At 36.0% G+C, this 22,246-nt stretch overlaps 1 protein-coding gene and 1 pseudogene across 2 annotated transcripts; both read left to right on the top strand.

Moving 5' to 3' along the window:
• The first annotated feature begins 245 nt into the window (after positions 1–245).
• On the top strand, positions 246–14,050 carry LOC125213889 (transportin-1-like). Of its 2 annotated transcripts, XM_089068369.1 has the most exons (30): positions 246–628; positions 1,276–1,563; positions 2,032–2,121; positions 2,226–2,303; positions 2,401–2,481; positions 3,005–3,055; positions 3,228–3,313; positions 4,127–4,193; positions 4,280–4,336; positions 4,446–4,475; positions 4,557–4,616; positions 6,179–6,292; positions 6,858–6,971; positions 8,675–8,773; positions 9,152–9,277; positions 9,410–9,484; positions 9,665–9,736; positions 9,832–9,942; positions 10,076–10,159; positions 10,573–10,680; positions 11,072–11,173; positions 11,268–11,330; positions 11,418–11,492; positions 12,030–12,101; positions 12,244–12,368; positions 12,753–12,804; positions 12,893–12,961; positions 13,037–13,096; positions 13,329–13,440; positions 13,526–14,050. In XM_089068369.1, exons 1-29 carry the CDS (start codon positions 440–442, stop codon positions 13,413–13,415), a joined length of 2,685 nt encoding a protein of 894 aa, XP_088924495.1. In that variant the 5' UTR covers positions 246–439; the 3' UTR covers positions 13,416–13,440; positions 13,526–14,050. The 2 variants fall into 2 exon arrangements, with proteins under 2 accessions (XP_088924495.1, XP_047970631.1); XM_048114674.2 differs by having other exon boundaries at positions 13,329–14,050.
• Positions 14,051–17,467: 3,417 nt separating this feature from the next.
• Positions 17,468–18,488, top strand: LOC125216914 (ethylene-responsive transcription factor ERF026 pseudogene; annotated as a pseudogene).
• The last annotated feature ends 3,758 nt before the right edge of the window (positions 18,489–22,246 follow it).

The raw sequence follows: 22,246 nt of genomic DNA, 5'->3' as shown, positions 1-22,246 counted from the left end.
AAAAATAATGATTAGATTATTATTCTTGCAAAGAAAATATGAACATCGTGTGAGACTTTATTCCAAAAAGTAAGCCAACTGTGGCTGGTTTTTTTGTTCCCCGTTATTCACCGCCCACTTGCTCTCGGGCCCACTTTCAAATCGACAAATTTCCCCTATTGGTTCTCTCTACAGTATCCCCAACACCCGCCCGCACTCGATCCAGGCTCTTCAAAGCCAAAAAAAAAAAAAGAAGAAAGAAAAACGCAAATCTTTCTCAGTCTTCTCCTTCTTCTTCTTCATCTGAGAACAGAGCCTTCAAAATTCATCGTTGGTTCTGCTTCTCGTCTTTCTCTCTCTTTCTTATTCTCCAAATATCGTGTCGATCACTTTTATCCGTTTTTTGATTCAGTCTTTTCTTTGGTAAACGGGATTAGTTTTTGTGTTGAAGTAGTAAGGGATGGCGTCCGGTGGCGAAGCAGCGGCGTGGGTGCCGCAGGAGGAGGGACTGAGGGAGATCTGTGGGCTTCTACAGCAGCAGATGGCTCCCACCGCCGATGACAAGTCTGCGATTTGGCAGAAGCTGGAGCACTACTCTCAGTTCCCCGATTTCAATAATTATCTCGCCTTCATTTTCGCGCGAGCGGAGGTTGATTTGCGTCTTAACTCTCAACATTGACTTTGCTTTTAAACTATGGCTGGAATTGTGCTTACGACTGCTGTTACTTGCTCGGTCCAGTTATACATGGAATTGATTAGGTTTGGGGTCACATTATTAAAAAGGCTGTTTTTTGGAATTCTACCAGTTAGGGCTTTATGGATTCATCGGTTGTAGGATAATGCTAAAACTTCGCCTGTTGTGGCGTTTCATTGTTTTGTTTTAGTTAGTACTGACTTCATATTCTGGTGGGGATTTAGAATGAGCGTAATAACTTAATGTTAGTTTGTTGTAATTTATCCTCGTTCATTTTTTCAGAAAGTTGTGCTACTAAATCAAACAAAATACCATTAATTTTAACTGAAAATGCAATCAATGGAAGATGTTGTGGAAGCAAGTCATCTCTTTTGAACTGACATGGTAATAATGTATAAAAAACAACTGCTTTCGTGTGAGGTCCAAATTTGGTTAGGATAAGCGTAGTTGCTTGAACTATATAACTCCTGGATAGTTATAACTTTTGATTAGCTGGTGTTGGTTGAGAAGCTGCTAATAATAAAGTATTGTGTCCAATAGCTGTTGGTGTTGAACTTGTGTTGCCTCAGTCAATGTACTCATACATAAATGTAATATAACAGGGAATCTCAGTTGAGGTTAGGCAAGCAGCTGGCCTGCTTCTGAAAAACAACCTTAGAAGTGCACTCAAAACCATGCCACCTGCAAATCAACAATATATAAAGTTGGAGTTGTTACCTTGTGTGGGAGCAGCTGATAAACAAATTAGGTCTACAGCTGGGACCATTATTAGTACTTTTGTTCAGATTGGGGGAGTTGCTGAGTGGCCTGAATTGCTTCATGCGCTTGTAAAGTGTTTGGATAGTAATGATGTCAATCATATGGAAGGTGCTATGGATGCTTTGTCTAAGGTATAATTTCTTGATTTGCCAGTATCTCTGACACTTGTCTTTGTTTCATTTTTGTTCCTTCTATCATTTTTTTATGTCATAAGTTCATTCTGCTTTGTTGGATTATCTGAATTATCACACTTTACCATTCTGTATCTCTTTGCCCCAATAAGATGTAAAACGGAATGATGCAAGATATTATGTTGGAATTTTCTTTCCTGGTATCTTTTGCAGTGGTAGTAATACTTTTCATGCTGGTTTCCTTTGTCTGTTCTCAAACTATTCTTCTTGCATTGGAAGAATAAAGAGCTGAACATATTTTGTAAAATTGCGTATAATCTTTCTGTAATCTTCAGCATTCTTGTTTTGGGAATTGGGATGAGAGACCTCACCCTTTTGACTCAGTGACTTGTTTTGAGAAAATAATCCTGAAGCTGAATATGTAGCTCTGTACATACAAATGCTCTAATTTAATGTCTTTCAATGCAGATTTGTGAAGATGTTCCCCAAGTGCTAGATTCTGATATTTCTGGATTATCTGAACGGCCCATTAATGCTTTTATTCCTAGATTTCTTCAGGTTCGCCTGATGTGCTTTTCTTGCTGTCCCTCCCTTCCTATGTCCATCGACACTTTAACCTATGATATCAAGGTTCATTTTGTATGTCATTTGTGCAAAAACAGCTCTTCCAGTCACCACATGCTACACTACGGAAGCTTGCTTTGGGTTCGGTGAATCAGTATGTTATGCTAATGCCTACTGTGAGTGCAGTTGAATTTGGATTCGGAAAAATTAGTTTCTTATGTCTCTTTAGCTACTGTTCAAATGTTATAAAAAGCTGTTGTGACCAATGTGCAGGTTCTATCTGTGTCTATGGATAAATATTTACAAGGTTTGTTTCTTCTTGCTAATGATCCAACTCCGGAGGTGCGGAAGCTGGTAAGATTCTTTGCTTATTTATTTATTTTTTATTTCTAACTTGTTGTAATTCAATGCTAATAATGTGTGGATATGTGGCAAACAATGTAATAAAACAGTCGTACAGACATTGGTTGTTTATACATTTGTTTCACTTCTATTTCCTCTATAAAGTTTTGTTGTTTATACATTTGTTTCACTTCTATTTCCTCTATAAAGTTTTGTTGTTTATGCATTTGTTTCTGATTTAGCTGATGGGATCTGTCAATTGTTGCCTGTTGCCTTTCTTTCTCTTGTTCCATGTCTTAACTTTTGCATCTCATGTTCGACAATCTAGACATTTTTTCTTTTGTATTTATTCACATTAACTGAGCATAGGATTTGTTGAGGTGAAAGATCCTTTCTGTATTGTATGGTTTCTTGGAAAAATGTGTGCCATGTTGCCCCAATTATTTGTAGCTCATACATTATTATGAGACTATCCAGGTTTTAACCAATATCTACTATCTAATAACTGGATTTTTGACGCACATTTGCTACACAGGTGTGTGCTGCGTTTGTTCAGCTAATTGAAGTTCGTTCTTCTGTATTGGAGGTGTGTAATTCAATTAATACATTTCAAATGTGTATAGATATGTATAGTTTAAAATGTCCTTAATCTTTAAATTTAAGTTGCTAATACTTTTTGATTTTGACTAATATATCTGTTGTATTCACAAAAATGTTTATGCTGATGTTCTGGATACCATTTCAAACTTATACTGCAGCCACATTTAAGGAACGTCATCGAGTATATGTTGGTAGTCAACAAAGACCAAGATGACGAAGTGGCTCTAGAAGCCTGTGAATTTTGGTATATAGTTGCTCTCAAGATATATTTTATAGCTCTAACCATTTAGAAATCTATGATGTGCTATGTTGTCATTTTATTTGTTACCAAGTTTGGCTTTTTTTTCTGTGGAATATTGAGCTATTCTATATCTCAACTAAAGAGTTCTGCAACTTCAATGAATGATTGCTTTATATGACTTCTTCGATCATGAATCCAAATTCCAATCTTCTGAAAAGCTCATGTCCTGATTTAGTTTGGATGTTTTGTTAGATTACTTTATTTCACTGTAAAACAGTATTTCTGTATGGTTAGAAAGGGAAAAGCAAGATGAAGTTGATATATATTTAATATTTGAGTCACCTCTTTACCCTATGAATAGGTGGTCATGCAATCCATGTTCTTGTTTTTCTCGCTTCCTTTCTAGCGGGGATTCTCTCTGGTGGCTGAAGTTTTAGTTCTATCACACCAAGAAGGGCCTTAGTGTATATAGATCAGAAATTTTCATAAAATCTTATTAAATGGTTTTGAAGGTTTTGAAGTTGCACTGACTATATATTTGCTTTAGCTTCCGGGATTATTTTCTGCTGCATGACAAAATTATCTGTAGTGCATACGACATAGTAAATCACGTTAATGGTGTGAGCTATAAGTTTAGCAGTATATATCTCTTGCATATAATTACAGGAACTAGAGTTTTTCCATCTGTTTCCTATGCATATGCTGTTTTTGATCTTCCTTATTTTCACTATCTTTTTGTCTCCTCTGAGAATTAACTCGTGGATGTTGAGATCTATCTTTGTTTTTGTACTTATTTTCCTTATTTTCATTGGACAGGTCTGCTTATTGCGAAGCAGAATTGCCTCCTGAAAACTTGAGAGAGTTTTTACCACGTCTTCTTCCAGTACGATTCATGCTTGATGCAGTCCTCTCTATTGAATAGCTTGCTTTACCAATTCATTTCATTAATATGCCACCCTACTTCTACAGATTTTGCTTTCAAACATGGCATATTCTGATGATGATGAATCTATTGTTGAAGCTGAGGTTCGCTTATTATTCTTATTGTTTTTTTTTGTAAATATTCTTTCAACCCTTTATTGATTTATTGAAATTAATTCTGTTTGTTTTCTCTTCACTCTTTCTCTTTTTGAAGGAGGATGGATCTCTTCCAGACAGAGAGCAGGTTATATTGCAATTCCTACTGTTCCATTTGGATGTAGCATTTTGATATGCGACATGTTCCTGAGGAAATTAATAAATGCAGGATCTGAAGCCTCGCTTTCATGCATCTCGCTTTCATGGATCAGAGGATGTGGAAGATGAGGTAATTATGACATTTCTCATTGGTTTTGGTGGTAGAAACAGAGTCTAAAATTTATAGGTGCATAAGTAGCCTGTCCAAGAAAGTTGCCAAAATAACTTTTAGAAATAGGCCACCCACCCTGTTAAAACACCTTATAAGGGGAGGGTTATCCACTCTTTTATACAGGAGTCGAGATTACCAATTTGTCGATGTGGGACAAGAGAGAAGGGGGGGGGGGGGAGAGAGGGGTTTCAATACGGCCCCGCAATGTGTGGGCCGGAATGGTCATCGGACTCCCACACTTGCAACAAAGAAACCCATCACTGACTTGGGCCCGCTTCGATACCATGTTAGAAATGGGCTACTCCCCCCCCACCCCCCTAAAAGGCCTAATAAGGGGAGGGTTATCCACTCATTAATAGATGAGTGAAGACCACAAATTTGTCGATGTGGACAAAAAGGGTTTCAATAATAACAAATTTTTGGTTTCCGGAGGGGAATGTAAATTGCTCCAACCTTCCCACTTAGATAATAAGGAAAACTAAAATCACACATGCAGGGCCTAACTCCTAGCAATAGCTAAGCACCCATTGACCCCCTTGTAGGGAGATGCCATCCATTGCAATTAAGGGTAGGCCTACGTGAACGTTTGAATTGTCTAGGAAAATCGACTCTGGGCCCTGTGTCCACTTTCAGGCCTTGCCATGGAGAACAGACATGATAAGTTGTTCAAGACGTCAGTCTTGTTCAACTAATTGATTTTGCTGAGCTACTTAGTAGAGTGCAATCTCAGCCAACAAATCCTTGATGCAGCCCATTTGAATCATAAATGTGGTGGAAGGGCAAGTTGGACTGAATTGGTAAATTCAAATGACAACTGAGAGAAAAGAAGAAATCAAACAAATTAATGTACTGTGCTGAACGGAACTTGTAGAAAGAGAAAAATATTCACATCGTAGCCTCCCAAAAAATCTGTCGTCTCAAAGTTCTCTGAGATGATCATAAATGTTGACTCCAACCCTATACTTACATAAGTAGGAAACCAAAACACAAATGCATGACTTCAAACACAACCCAACACACCATGCTTATACAACTACTAACTACTAACAAGTAAGAAAAATATGGAAAATAAACATTGAAGTAACTTTAGGAGTGGTCATCTAGTAGGCTCAAGTCTGGGGTTGCGATCATTTAGTACCAATTGAACATTTTGACTGGCATTGGCTTGCTAACCCTTCTACTCTAAATAATACTCCCTCTATCCCCACTCTTAAGTGACACATTTTCCTTTTGAGATATCTGCTCTAAGTGGCACATTCCTTAAATTAGAAACATCACCCTCTACTTTATTCTCTCTCTTAAATCTTAATTTATACTCTCTCCACTGAACTCACAAAACAACACCACGTAAAATCCCATGTCGAATAAGAAATGCTTCACTTAGAGTGGGACGGAGGGAGTAATACATATACAGATTCATAATTCATTAAGTTGTTTTATTTCTTCATATTTTTACTTGTGCCCCTTTCAAGTCTTTTGTTTAGTATATTCAACAGGTGCTTTCTTTCTTGTGATTTCAGGATGATGATATTGTAAATGTGTGGAACTTACGTAAATGCAGTGCAGCTGCTCTGGACTTCATTTCCAATGTGTTTGGAGATGAGATCTTGCCCACCTTGATGCCCATTGTGCAGGTAATGATGTTTGGTGAAAGATTTTCTGTATTCCTGTTATTTTTCTTTTTTTTTTTCCTTTTTGGTTACTTTCCCTTTCATCATTGATGGTTGAGATTGTTGTTATTTCTTTTTAAAATTTTATTTCAAATCCTGATGGAGTTTTCTATATGTAATTCTTTGCTAAATGATGTTTAAATGGTGGAGGCTTTCAAAAAATGTTGTACTGATACACTAAATAACATTCTCAACTGTATAAAGCTGTAAAAGTTCATGAAGATTCAAGTGTTTCAGTTGCTTTTTTTTAGTTGCTGGACATGAAAGGTTCCAAAAACAACAATTAGCAGGACACATAGGTGGACTCACTCTGACAATTTTAATTTATTGATCCTTTGATTGCACAAATGTTATATTGAATTATAAAGTCCAATATTATTCTGTATCCATTATGGGAGCTGATGAGAAACATAACGTGGCATGAGAATAAAACAGTGGATACATACTGCTGCCATATTTTTTTTCTATTGATGTTTACATATTTGCTGTTGCTCAATTTTGTCGAAATTGTGGTTGGCTTTCTTTGCAGGCAAAGTTGTCTGCTACTGGTGATGAAGCCTGGAAAGATAGGGAAGCTGCCGTTTTAGCCTTTGGTGCCATAGGCGAGGGATGCATTAATGGCCTCTATCCACATTTATCTGAGGTAATTTTCATTGACACGCATTAATAACTAATTATGTTTCTAACACATGGCTGCGTTTTGTGCGCCTGGAAGTTCTTTGATATTTGTTCTCTTTTAAGTTTCATCCAGAGTTTAACTTGTTTGTTGCGTCTGTTGTTGTATGCGTCATGCTTTGTCTATCAAGAGTTGCTTGTTGTTTATCGACTAACATAAAGCTGAATTGGTTGGAGCCCCTCTTGCAGTAGCACTTATATTCCTCCTTTTATGTTTCTACTACCCTGCCAGCATAAGCTGGATAACACTTCAAGCCTGCTCTAGCTGCTTTCCGTTATAAATTTGATTCATTTGCATTATGTTTGTTAAAGTTCTTAATTGCATGCATAACTTCCAATTCGTCCATTGGTGAATAAATATATATGACTCATGCCCTGAATAGAAAATATATATGTTTCTTTTACTTACCACTACCTCTGTCCAAAAAAAATAGTCTTGGTTGTGTACGGCATGGGTTTTAATGCCAAATGGGTAAAGTAAGAGAGAGATAGAGAGAAAAACTTGTTGAAGTGTTGTTAGTGGAAAATGGACCCACTTCATTACAGAAAAAAAAACTTGGACTGCCCAAAATTGAAAAACAAGAATTTCCGTGGACGGAGGTATTAGTAAAGTAAGCTCATTAGAAACCTGGCCAAATGCAGTTGGATTCTTCATATTGATGACTTTGCTGTTTCTTCTCTGCCCCAAGAAGGTAAACAGATGAGGCATGTTTCAACCTTTCTCTAATGTCTGTCTCCTCCCTAAAGCTCCTAGCATTCATGTTCCACCCGAGCATATTCGCTGGTTATTTGGTGCTAGTAACATCTCATTTTCTGGAGATATAGTGCCGAACCTCAGTAGATTACATTTCCTGTAGAATGTTTCATATTCTAATGTTATCTTTCATTTTTTTTGTTGCGATTGCATGCATAGTACATAAGTGCAACTTTTGGTAGTGTGGATATCTGTGGTACTGGGTTGCTAGAACAGCGAGGGAAGAAAGTAAATGTACTGAGGTTTATATTTAATAGAAATAATTTGCAATGTACATCTTAATCTTAGAAGGAAACTGGATCACAGTAGACTTCTAAGGCTTTGGCATGATGCTTCAGCATTCAGGTCCAGAGGGCTCGAATGTATGTTATTACCACTCCCACAAGGAGTTTAAATATCCAACCTTTTAATTGCAAGATGTTTTTGCAATGAAAGGCTTAACAGATGTACTGTTGTGAATGGAAGTCATATCCCTTGGATTCGTAAGAGTAGTTTCATTTTATCAGGGTGATCTTGCAAATTAGCTACATAATCTAATCTCTCATGGTGTCACTGAGATAGATATCTATACTTACTTCAAAAGGCTTCTGTAGTTGATAGTTGAATTTTTTTGGTTCCTGCTTGTAATTTCAATCATATCCTCCTCTCCCTCCTATCATGCCAATTTCAGTGCATGCTGTCTATCTGTCTATTTCTTCATTTGATATAAGCTCTTTCCTAATGGGCCTTGCATGTGTATAATGATCCTGGTTTGTTGTGTTGTTTACTTTGTTTTTTTAAGGAATTGATACCTTTAATGTGGTTTTGGTTCATTAATTTTGTTTTATTCAAAAGTTCAATCCATGATGAATAGTATACCTTTGTATTTTCCCCCAATCTAATTTTCCTTGATACATCCGTGTCTAATTCTTTTGCAGATTATTGCATTTCTTGTTCCTCTCTTAGATGACAAGTATCCTCTGATAAGGAGCATCTCTTGTTGGACACTATCACGTTTCAGCAAATATATTGTTCAGGTAAGTTATTGTAATTTCTTGCTTTTCACATCCAGTCAAGAAGCATCTTGGAGTTGGTGTGCTTTTGTATTAGGGATATTTCTCTGCTTTCCTGGAATGGATATTGTTTTGGGAAGGTGTTTTAATTGGGGAAAAATATTTCCATGTGAGGCTATTCACTTTGCTCACCTCTCGTCATCTGATCAGCCTTGTATTGGAGACATATAGTCGATTTGCTCAAGATTATCAGTGTTCTATTGTTTTTTCAATATGTTTTGTGGCTTTCTGTTTCGTCTTAATTGGTTTTATGTTCATTTGGTGCCCATGATGAGATTATTGAGTTTATCAATCTCTCTTCTTTCCATTATGTAAACTGAACTCTATTGGAAATTGTTGTAGGGTACTGCACATCGAGAAGGTCATGATCAGTTTGAGAAAGTTTTGACGGGTTTCCTACGAAGATTATTGGATGATAATAAGAGGGTACAAGAAGCTGCTTGTTCAGCGTTTGCGACACTTGAAGAGGTCTCTTTTGCCTACATTTGTCTTTTAAGAAGCTTTTAGTAAATGGAGTCATATTGAAGTTACTATTGATTCATATACTCCACTGTTTTTTCTTTCTTCCCTGTAATGTTCTTTTTTCTCTTCAAATTTCAGGAAGCTGCGGAAGAGTTGGTACCACGACTGGATGTCATTCTGCAACACTTAATGTGTGCCTTTGGGAAATATCAGGTTCATTGTGCTCCTCCTCTGAATGTTCTTTATTCCAGTTATGTGGTTATTGGGTAGAAAGCTTCATAACTTCTTATTAGTCAAATACGTGTTTGTAACTTTACCAGTGCATATTTAACTCCTTTTTTCTGCTACTTTCTTTCTTCTTTTTCTTTTTCATGAGCGCCTTTTTGTTCACAGAGGAGGAATCTCAGAATTGTGTATGATGCCATTGGAACATTAGCAGATGCTGTTGGAGGGGAACTGAATCAGGTCTGTGCTGTGCATGATTGTTCACTACAATTGTATTATTTACGTCTTCCCCCTTGTTCAGCATTATAAGGAAAAATGTGTTCACTCTAATGCAGCCTAAATATCTTGAAATCTTGATGCCCCCATTGATTACAAAGTGGCAGCAGCTTTCAAACTCTGACAAAGATCTTTTCCCACTGCTGGAATGCTTTACATCAATAGCACAGGTAAACTGTAATCTCTTTGGAAAATATATTTAAATTTTTGCAATTATTGCTGTGCAAATAGGGAAAACTATATGAATTGAGTATATCTGGGACAATATACTCAAGAGAAACTGAATAGCATGGTCTCTTTCAGGCACTGGGTACTGGATTTTTGCAGTTTGCTCAACCAGTGTATCAGAGGTGTATAAGCATCATCCAGACTCAACAACTGGCAAAGGTTTGAATTAGTAATATATACCTGCTTACTGAGTCCTTAGCTCATGTAACTTGTTACTTAGGGAGTATTTACTTGAATATTGGCCCCTGATCCTCATGTAGTGGTTTCATTAGATTTAGTGTTTCTTTCCGCTTTGTTCTATTATGCACGAGATCAAACTTATACAAATCATCTGTAGAGTAAGGGATTGAACTATATGGTTCTTTTGCTTTGAAAATGTGCAAATATAATAGTTAGAAAGTGCCTGATGCATTTCAGTTTAATAGAGTGGGTACCTTTGAATCAACTTGACTTTTTTTACAATTGATTATTTCTCCCGTAATCTCTTGCTACACTAAGGTTATTGACGAAAATTTTGTACTTATTTTTTCTTCTTGCAATGAATACTCTAAAAGTTGCACTTCTCCATTCAGGCTGATCCTATTTCAGCTGGCTCACCATATGATAAAGAGTTCATAGTTTGCTGTTTGGATCTTCTCTCTGGACTTACTGAGGGTCTTGGTCCTGGCATAGAGAGTTTGGTAATTTTCCTCCTGCCTGATAATGCCTAATGTTGTGATACTGCACCGCGTACTCATCTTGTTTTACAATTTTTTTTTGGGAATTATTCATTGTGTGGAGCCCCTTGCACTTGAGTGATATAGCGTTATATTCTTCCCATTGATTTTTTATTGGATACGCGTTTTTTTGAATGGCAACTACTTTGAGTTGTTCTTTGTTGAACTCTGTTATTGCTGTGGCAAACTTCAGCTTTTACTTGCTACGTTACAAGTTCTGAAATCTAACGTGAAAAAAATAGCATAAAAGTATGTGAATGAGTTCTTCATAACATCTGTTTTCTTGTATATTTTTTGTTGTGGGGCTCAAAATTTCATATTATCATTTTTACTAATTATGTTTTTATCTCTTTAGGTTTCACAAAGTAATTTACGAGACTTGCTGCTGCAATGCTGTATGGATGATGCCTATGATGTCAGGCAAAGTGCTTTTGCACTGCTGGGGGACCTTGCTAGAGTAAGTTGAGAATGATTCTTTTTTTGTGCTGGTCCAACTAGCTACCCTAGCTGGGGCGTTCATTCAACGGGGTTTTCTTTGATGATATGATTAGGTCTGTCCAGTTCATTTACATCCACGATTAGCTGAATTCCTTGATGTTTCTGCTAAGCAATTGGTAAGTAGAATAATTTATCTGTTACGTTGGCTATTGTTTTATTAGACCTTCCTTTCTAATGATTCAATTTACCTTCACTCTCATCAGAACCCCCCAAAGTTGAAGGAAACAGTATCTGTTGCCAACAATGCATGCTGGGCAATCGGAGAACTAGCAATAAAGGTATCGTCCTTCTTGCATAGTGTCAAGCCTTGTCTTGTGTATACTGTAAAAAGTTGAGAAATGTGAATAATCTCCTAGGTATGATGCAGAATCTCTTAATTTATTCGTAAACATTCCTGATATAATATTTTGTCATATAAAAAAAGGAATATGAGATGACATCATATTCATGCGAAAAATGATTGCCGATAACTATTGACAACGAAGTGATTCGTGAAGCCTTGCAGTGCGACTCTGCTATTCTAGAGGAAGTACTTGCACTAGCATGTATCTGCATGTTTACTGTGGGTGCATTTAGATCCTTCACCTCCTGATTGTAATTTTCTTCCCATCTTGATGCATTTGGTGTTCTTCAGCATTTTGTTCCAGTGCTTTCTCAATTTCACTGAATCTCTTGTGGTCTAGTCTGTGAGCCTGTTCTTAACAAGTCTCTGTGAATACCAAAAAGGACCCCATTATTTTGAATGGCAGAAAGAACTCTCTCCTCATATCTTTAATGAGCCTTGACATTTTTTAGTTGAAACTTTTTAACTTCAGGTTCGCAAGGAGATGTCTCCAGTTGTTCTGACTGTGGTATCAGCCTTGGTCTTAATACTTCAACATCCTGAGGTAACCACCGTTCCTTGATTCTTTCTTTCGTTGGGCGCACAGTTGGCCAGTCCATTCAATTTTAATGCCCTGGAATCAGTGATATTATAGTGGGAGAGCATGTCTAATTGCTCTTCTCATGCTGTTTATGCTAATATTCCAGGGCCTCAACAAATCACTCATTGAAAATACAGCAATTACACTTGGAAGACTTGCATGGGTGTGCCCCGAGCTTGTCTCACCTCACATGGAGCATTTCATGCAGTCTTGGTGTATTGCTTTGTCCATGTAAGTTCTCTTCATTTGTATCAAATTTTTTTTATTTTTTTTTGACTACTTGAATTTTCTCTATCAAGGTGTGACTTGGCATTTCAATGTATTAAGAACAGTAAGGGTTAAGTTAATTGCATCTAATGCATCACCAGAGAAGGTGATGTAAAGGCCAATAATATATTTGCAAATGAGAGTTTGAACATCTTGTTGGAAAAACTGCAGGAAATACATCTCCTTTTATTTTGGCAGACAGTTTTAACTTAAAATACTTGTCTGTCTTGTACACTCGTAAACTATGCAGTATAAAAGTTCATTAATTTTAATCGGTTTCATGATTATTTCAAATTTCTTCATTTCGAAGCTAGTTTGATAACCTTTGTTTCTGTGGAATTAAATTAGGATACGAGATGACATAGAGAAGGAAGATGCTTTCAGAGGTTTGTGTGCAATGGTAAGAGGATTATGTTCTCATATGCCCATGGTATTTTAACAGTGACTTACTTTGTAGCATGATTTGACATGTTATTGATTGGTTTCAGGTTAGAGCAAATCCATCAGGGGCCTTAAATTCACTGGTTTTCATGTGCAAGGCAATTGCTAGTTGGCATGTAAGTGATGCTTCACTAGTTCTTTGTGTGGTATATGCAACAAGTCCCTTTTCTTATTTTATGTTATGTTCCCAGGAAATAAGAAGCGAGGACCTACACAATGAAGTATGCCAGGTGTTGCATGGGTATAAACAAGTAAGTGGAGTAGTTCTTTTTATGGATACTTTCAATTCCTATGCTAGATTGTTTCTTTTCGTTTAAAGAATTGAATTGGGGCATTTTGATCAATTATACCGCTAGTTGTGACTAAATTCCACTCTAGAATTTGGAAAGTATACTTGGTTGGAGAGGATGTTGTTAATGATCATTTGTAATTTGTGGAAGAACGAATTGATGACGACTCACTGCTTACTTGAAATGTTGCCAGATGCTCAAGGATGGAGCATGGGAACAATGCATGTCCGCTTTGGAGCCACCTGTGAAGGACAAGCTACGGAAGTATCAACTACAATGATCCTTGTGTTGGGAGAGTTTTCATTGTATGCCGTCTTGCAAGATTCACACTGTCATTCCTGTCATCTGGTCTGCTGTTTTCTTGGCACTAATTATTGGAGGCATTTTCAGCTGGGGATGCATTTGGGCGATGATTTCCAGTACCTTTCTTATTGGATCTTGAAGTTTGACACATCGTGACTGGATTCGTGCAGTATCGTCGTTTTCATTGGGAAATTGGTTTTCTACACAAGGATGTGCTAATTTGAACTTCGGTACACATCTTGCAAAAGTGATTGGTCTGAATTTAGATTTCCATTATTTCATTTTGTTGGCATATTGGGTTGTGGAGTTGTGAAATTATTTTTAAAGGGTTCTAGTGGGAAGAAATCAAGCCCACAAGTGCCATAAGTTTTGTTAGGATGCTGCTGATTCTGTAAGTTGTTTGTAGGCAGGGAAATTCATGTTGTTTCCCCTATAGATAAGATGATGGGAACTCACAGATGAAAAATAAGATGTGCCATGTAGTCTATGAGTCTGATGATTTGATAGGAAAATTAGGTGTTTTCTTAAATTTGTTAATGTTGTACTACTATTGTTGGCGTTACCCATTTTATGGTGCTGGACACGATTTGTGTTCTCGTTTTTATTGTGAAATTCTCGTGACTATTTATTTAATTTTCTTTGTATTTACGAGTAGAAACTTTTTTAATCACTTACTAGGCTTAGTTTTTGAATGCAAAGGCTCAATAAAAATTAATGTTTTTCTTATGTGTGAATATGTTTTAAATTAATGGCTGACGGCTTGCTCTTTAATATACTATGGAATGGAGGGAGTAGTATATTTTTCTATAGTTTGTAAGAAATTTATACTTTTCCCGTCTAAAAAAAATAGGACACTTTGTGAATGACACGAATTTTAATGTAGAATTGGTAAAGTAAGAGAGAAGTTATTACTTGAATGTGAGTCCAAATAATTAGTAGTAAGAGAAAAAGGGAAAAGTAAGAGAGAAGTAGTGTTAGTGGAATGTGAGATGTATATTATTTAAATGTGTCTTATTTTTCGTGGATAACTAAAAATGGCAAATGTGTTCTATTTTTCGTGGATGGGGCGTATTAATTTAGTACACTGTCTCAATAATTTATGCTGGGTGGTTTCTTATCACCTTTAGATACCCAAATTGAGTTGTGACAGTGAGTGAAACCAAGCTTAAATTGGGATTCAGTTTCTCACACCTCTCATCTCCCTTGTTTGCATTGATTACTATTGCTGATGGTGAAAGGAAACACAATCCAAAATAATATTTTTAAAATTTATTAAGAAGATAATAATGGTTTCCTATTTACCCTATCTATGTTTAAATGATTTTGTTTCATTTATTTTTATTTTATTTTTAGAATAAATTATAATTTAACCACCCCAACTTTCAAGATTACAGTCAACATCATCAATTCTAAATCGATATTTTCGAGAAAAAATTGTTTGAGGGATCGGATCTAAAGTGTGGATTTTCTGAGTTTTGATGACGGGATGTGTTTCGCTTCCAAATTACTCACCCCATTTTTTTAAGTTGTCTTATTTCAATAGTTCTGTTATACTCCCTCCGTCAACGAATAGGAGTCCTATTTCTATTCGGCACGAGAGTTTTAAGAAATGTTAAGAAAAGTGGGTGGAAGAAAGTTAGTGGAATAGGGGTCCCACTTGTATATATTAGTTTTATATGATATGTGAGTGGAATGAGTTAGTAGAATGTGAGGTCTCTTTACCATTTATGGTAATTATGAACCGGGACTCCTATTTGTGGACGGACCAAAATGGAAAAACAGGACTCCTATTCGTGGACGGAGGGAGTACTGTAATTACTAGTTGTACATTTAGCACTTTAATCAATTTTTTTCTTAATATTCAACGAAGATTTTTAATAGGACTGGAGGAATACTTTTGAAATAATGCTCCCTCCGTCCTCAAAGAGTATGAACTATTTCTTTTTTCATCCGTCACTGAAAAGTATGAACTTTTTAATTTTGAAAAAGTCAAACAACACATTGTCCTATGCATCATTTTATTTATAACTTATATCATTATCATTGCCATTACCAACTTATATCATTACATTAACCCTACTTTCCATTAACATTATTTCTACTACCCTTTCTCTCTCTCTCTCTCTCTCTCTTACTTTTCCCCTATTTATTAAAATCCGTGTCAAACCCATTGTTCATATTATTCGGAGACGGAGGAAGTAAATACTTTTGTTACAATCAAATCAAGCCTTTGATGTGCTAATTGCACACTATAAGCTTACTTGTTATTTCCCAGACTATAAGCTTACTTGTTATTTCCCTCAGATACAAATAAGGTTATATATGTCGAGAAAATATTCCATATCAAGAGAAATATGACATAATTTGATTAAATATGGATTAATCCAACGCCACTAGCTCATTACTTGCAAATGGGCCCTGCCTACGGGTTGTGATATATGCATAACACATTCCTAATGTTGAACCCAATGTTTTAAAAATCGGACTGGCAAGCAAACCGGTGAAGCTATTGGTTCACGATTCAATTGGTCGGATCGGTCCAATCACTGGTCGAACTGTTTTACTGTAGCATATATAATTAAATATATATTTTATAAATATACCAAATTTATTATATAATAAAATGTAGTTTTGATCAAATTCATATATATTTTTATATAATTTAGTGAAAAATAAAATATTATTAAACTTAATTGAAGATAGTATAGTTAAAACTTAAATTTAATTAACATATTTTATTTAAAATTAATTATAATGAATTAATCAATTTATAAAAATAATAGTTAATCATAGAATGAATGAAAATTTATTCATTGATTTTAAGAATAATTAAAGTTATTATTATACCACAACAATTGAAGTGGTGGAGTGGTAATGGAGTTGGACTTATATATATGAGGTATATGGTTCTAATCCCATAGGACACAAATTTTTGAAAAAAAGCTGAAAATGTCACAAAATCGGTTCAACCGGTTCCCGATTTCCGGTCGAACCGGCCGGTTCATCCGGTTCAAAACGGCTCAACCTCTAGGCGGCCCAATATGGTGAACCGAACCGGCATGAGCACCGGTTCGCGGCCGGACCGGTCTGACCGGCCGGTCCAAACCGGTTTTTAAAACACTGGTTGAACCATCGAACCAATACAGACTTTATTATTAGATGACACGGAGTTCATTTTTAGCAAAAAGTCATCTCTCTTACTTTATTCTCCATCTACTTTATTCTCTCTTCTCTCCTCTACTTTTCCCTCTCTCATACTTTACTCTCTCCACTTTAACTTATTTAAATACTATTTCTTAAATCCCGTGCCCAAAAGAAGTAGGTTACTTATCTTGGGACGGATGGAGTACTAAAAATGAACTCTTTATTATCTAACAATGTTCTTAAATGAATTAACATAAACTAAAAATGAACTCCTTGTAATCATAATGTTCTAAAACGAACTAACACAAACTAAAAATGAAGGGCTCGACGGTTTGACACTAGTAATTAGTTCGACATTGATCATAATCCCGCTGCCTACCTCTCATATCATATATACCTTAATTTATGTTTATAAAAGTTCAAATATTTTGGACCTTAACATTTTAAGAGTCAAACTAAGATAATCAAGTAAGACATAGGTGATCAAAGTGTCAAAATATAGCTATAGTAATTCACCGGTAACATTCCCTTCAATTCAACTCACCACGTTTTATGAGAATGAAAAACAAGAAATTAACAAATAAAAAGAAAACCCTGCTAGTTAGCGGTCGTTCCCAACAAACTATTCATCATAAAATTCATACAATTACACTTGCACCTTATTCTTTTCATTTTCAGAGATATAAGGTGAAAACGAAAGGTATTGACCTCTGTAAACAAACAGCTCAATATTAGCTCACTTTTTATGCTACAATACGTGTTTTAATTTTATGCTTGTCTCCACCCACGTCGTCAATTTACCCACGAATTTCCCACGGGTTCTTTTTTTTTTCGACACAATCCTATTCCCTTATATATATATAGTTTCTCTTATAATTTCTTCCATAAATCAACCACTCAACAATCATAGTATATTATACTCAAAATTCAACCATTACAATTGTATGTAGTAGACTAGTAGTATATTTATACACACAGTGACTCACTCATGATTCCATGTATGGCTGACCCTCCAAAGAAAGCCACCAAAACAAGCTCCTCCGCCGCCTCCTCCTCGGCCTCCTCCCCGACCTCGGGAAAACATCCTATCTACCGCGGAATAAGGTGCCGCAGCGGCAAATGGGTGTCGGAGATTCGCCAGCCAAGAAAAACCACGCGCATATGGCTCGGCACCTATCCCTCGCCGGAGATGGCCGCGGCCGCCTACGACGTCGCCGCCCTCGCCCTCAAAGGCGCCCATGTCCCATTGAACTTGCCCGATCACGCCGCCTCGTTTCCCATCCCGGCTTCCTCCTCGCCTCCCGATATCCGCCGCGCTGCCGCCGGGGCCGCCGAGCTCATGCGCCCCAAGGAGGCCGCCGCCGCTGAGGAGGCGGCGGCGGCGGAGGATGCCAAAATGGTGAGCGAAATGCATGCGTATGTTGATGAGGAGGAGTTGTTTTACATGCCTAATTTGCTCGTGGATATGGCCGAGGGGATGCTCGTTAGCCCCCCTCGGTTGGCGTCGCCGCCACCGCCCGAAGAGTGGCCGGAGATTTTCGGCAGTGATGGCTTGTGGAGCCACTTTTAGTATATATACGGAAAAAATGAAATTGAAAAAAGAAGAAGATAATTTTGCATGCATAATTAGATTTTGGAGGATACGTTAATTGATAGTGCATGATTAGAGATTTTATTTTATTAAAATTGATAGGGTATATTTATATTTAGGGTTGCATATCAACAACAAAGTAGAGCAATTTTCAATTCCAAACCCTGAAATTTTTTTTTTTGCTAAACCCCTCTTTTGTTGGTATGTGTGTAAAATTGATGATCAAAGTGTCATTAAGTAATGTTTTTTTATAATGTACTCCTTGTACTAGGATCTCAATGATTATCTATGCAATTTACATGTTTTTTGGATAGAGCTTCTTTCTATTTTAAGTTGACAGATATATGTTGATATATAGTAGTAGTGTTATTAAATGTAATTAATTTTTGTGAAGGACCATAAGAGAGGGACAGTGTACTGAGGATTGAGTAAGTCAAAATAATCATCAAAGAGAGGAGTAAGAGAGGAAAGGGATGTGTGTTGAAATCGGAAAATTAATTTGGGGTGTTGATGAAGCGAAATTTTTGAAAACAATGGAAATGATAAGAGACATTGGAAGGACCATTTCTTACACCTACGACTTTTGTGCAAACCATATTTTATCACAAAACATTTGCAATCATTACATATTTACTTGTCACCAATTTTAAATTTGGGTTAAGAATCGCTATTATAATTAAGATGATTTTGGTATGAGAACAACGAGATCATACGCAATATGAATATTGACCTTTGAACTGAAATTCTATTGCTTCATGCTTTTTACTGCTCATAATGTTAGGTAATTTTCGATTTATTTTATTTTTGGGTTTAGATTATTTTCTCATGACGTAAAATTCATTTTAATCCTATCAATACTTTAATATCATGCTTTAGGAGACACTCTATCACAATTCACATAGTATTTTGCAATATATGCTTATTATTGAACATAAATTTTCAATCCATTGAAGAGTTTTTGCATTAATTTTAGGTGTTCATTAAATGTTAGTAATGCTTGGTTTATAATTTACATATGTATTACTTTTAGATAAAGTACGGAGTACCTGTGAATTCCAAATATAGTCGCTTTGAATACAAAATTAATAATTTTCAACAGGTTGGTGGCATATAAAGTACTAACAATTTTATTTAAAAATAAAGATTTACTTTCTAATTTTGCATATGTTCACTTCACTCGAATATAGAATACGATTATCACTGCATCATGGTTTTTTACGGATGATGAATAAGAAAGGAAACTGAAATAATCTTTCATACTATGCAAACTAAGGAAAACTATATGAAGATTTTAAAGGAAGAGAATTATATTATCCCTCATTTACCCTGATATATTTATGATAAAAAATAACAGGTCCTTATTGTTATGATTTATCACAAGAGATAAATATTGATCAGATACAGGCAATTAAAATATAGTCAATTTTTCACATTAGCTTGTGTGCTACAGTAAAAATGAAAGAAACGATGCTAGCATTGTTACACGTTAAAACAGTGAATAGTAGTGTTGATAGTTTGTTGAAAATTGTGAATTCTTTCTCGATAGAGAGACTGGAGAAGAAAAAGGGAAATTTGCTACATTTTAGAAGAAGTTAACAAGAACTCACAACAAAATGCCTTATATATAGGCTAGAACTAACTAATAAAATGTCCAATAAAATGCTAAACTAACTAATTAAAAGCTAACTAATACTACATTTTAGTTCTATTTCAACATAGTTTGTAACCTTTTTGACCTAATTACACAATTTCGATATACAAAATTGAATGTGTAACCTCTGTAATTAAAAATTGCGTGATATAAAAAGTGGAATTGATTTGTAATTTGTTTATAATTGATCCTTACCATATAGGATCTAGGATAAATATTTACCATATGTATTGATCTCTATACCTATGGGCTTGATGAATGATATACGACGACAAGTTGAATGGAAAATCTATACTCCCGTTTTAACATGGTATCAGAGCCAGGTTCAAAAAAAAATTCATCACTGCCCAAATATACCTCTCTCGACCAAATTGGCGAGAGACCCAAACCCTACAACCAAAGATGGACGATGATAAACCCAAACTAGTCGAGTCAAAATAAAAAATGAGTAAGAACGTTACCATGACAGTCCGACTAAACGGAACCAATTACCCGTTATGGTCGAGGCTGATGAAGATAGCAATCGGAACCAGGAAGGGATATCGGCATATCCCTTCCTGGTTCCGATTGCTATCTTCATCAGCCTCGACCATAACGGGTAATTGGTTCCGTTAATTCGGACTGCCAAGGTAATGTTCTTACTCATTTTTTATTTCGACTCGAATGGTTTGAGTTTACTCTTTTGGGTTTATAAATATACTCTGTATATTTATATATTCTTTTCCGGACTTTCCAAGTATATTAGGCGCTTTTAATAAGATTTATTATTCACTCACTTTTACATCATAATCTAACTCTCTTAAAATATCTATTATGTCCAAGAGAAGGAAGGCAAGGCCACAAATTCGTGACAGCGCATCCAAAAGGACCAAAATCAGTGAGAAAATATGAGAAGGAATTGGGCCTAGCCTGATTTTGTGCCAACAAATATATATAACTGGACCGACACACATTTTATAGTACTAAGGTATTTGATACCCATAAAAAGTCAGGTAGCGGGTCAGGATGAAGTCGAGAAAGTTTGCGGTTTACGAGTATCATTTATGCAGGCATACCCTATTACGGTAATATATCTAGAAAATGAAATTTGACGAGTAAAATTTTCTATGGTTTATACAACTAAGATGTCATGCTCTTTGTAATAACCGACTTCATCTCCTCCCTAGCACTCAACTCATCGACAATTACTTACAATCCTTGTAGCCATTTTATTCTAGAACACCAACCTATTCAAAAACATTCTCTAACAAAACTCCATCGTTTTTACATAAAACACGACAAATTCAACACCTACAATTTTTTTGGCTATGATAATTCGCAAAAGAAACAATGGCTATGATAATTCACAAGAGAAACAATTTATAATCCGTCAAACAAAATACAAACTTGTAAACATGTAAAAAAATTGCACCATTTGTTTTGATAAATCAATCAAAATATGAGAAGGAATTTGTAAGTTGCTGTTGGATTTTGTGTGCGGTTTGCATGTGTTTCAAGAGAGAAAGCTAAGTGAGAATGTGAGATTAGGGCGTGTATTGCTAACATCTATTGAGATGCTATGTGGAGATTGGGTAATGGGTAGGTTTCAAAAGGTATCCAAGGAGAGCAAATTAAGATAGAACGAAGAATGTTACAAAAAGTCCTTCAAAGATATGAAATCTTAATCCAATTAACTAACTTTTGAGATTATGGCTAAATTTGGAGTTGGAGTTGGAGCTAAAAAGATGGAATAAATTGGGGTGTTTTAGTTGGAAAACTAAAATATTAAATGCTTGTTCACTATGAACTAATTCCATTTCTAAGAAGAAAACTAAAATATTAAATGCTTGTTCACTATGAACTAATTCCATTTCTAAGATTTGGAAGAAGTAATTATTTCAAGAATTGAGTCATAATTGGGTACATATATAATTATGTCCCCCTATTTACTATACTAGAATTGGCCCAAATATTATACTCCATAAAATAAAGACTTTAAGTTAATAGAATTATGGATTGACAATTTTATTTTTCCAAGTGGAAGATGGAAAATTGGGCAAATATGTAAAACCAAGTCCATTTCTTGGTGTGTTTTTCAATGCACAACAAATCTTACCTATTAGGCAAGATTTTAATTCTTTCTCAATTCGCATGAATAGTGCAGACTCCACCTCAATTGTAAGGCCCCCAATAATTAATTAGTGGAAGGTGAACACCATAATTCCCCCAATTAGATCAAGAATTGCCTAATTCTTATATAGTGAACACGCCAACGGCATAAGGGTAACCACGATAATAGGACCCCGACGGCCACTGACTCCGCCACAGCGCCCAATTGCAATGCACAGAGGGGGGCGGGTGGGTAGGAGCAGTGTTGGTGCCCGCGGCGGCTTATAGCACGGCCCGCAGAGCCGCGGCGCCGTCGGATTTCCGGTTTTTCTAT

This window comes from Salvia hispanica, chromosome 3 (assembly GCF_029641045.1).
Source record: "Salvia hispanica isolate PSC_SH4W2 chromosome 3, Shi_PSC_v1, whole genome shotgun sequence".
In the NCBI taxonomy this organism is placed as follows: Eukaryota; Viridiplantae; Streptophyta; class Magnoliopsida; order Lamiales; family Lamiaceae; genus Salvia; species Salvia hispanica.
The sequence above is the reverse complement of the archived record's forward strand: the minus strand, read 5'-3'. Positions and strand labels throughout refer to the sequence as shown.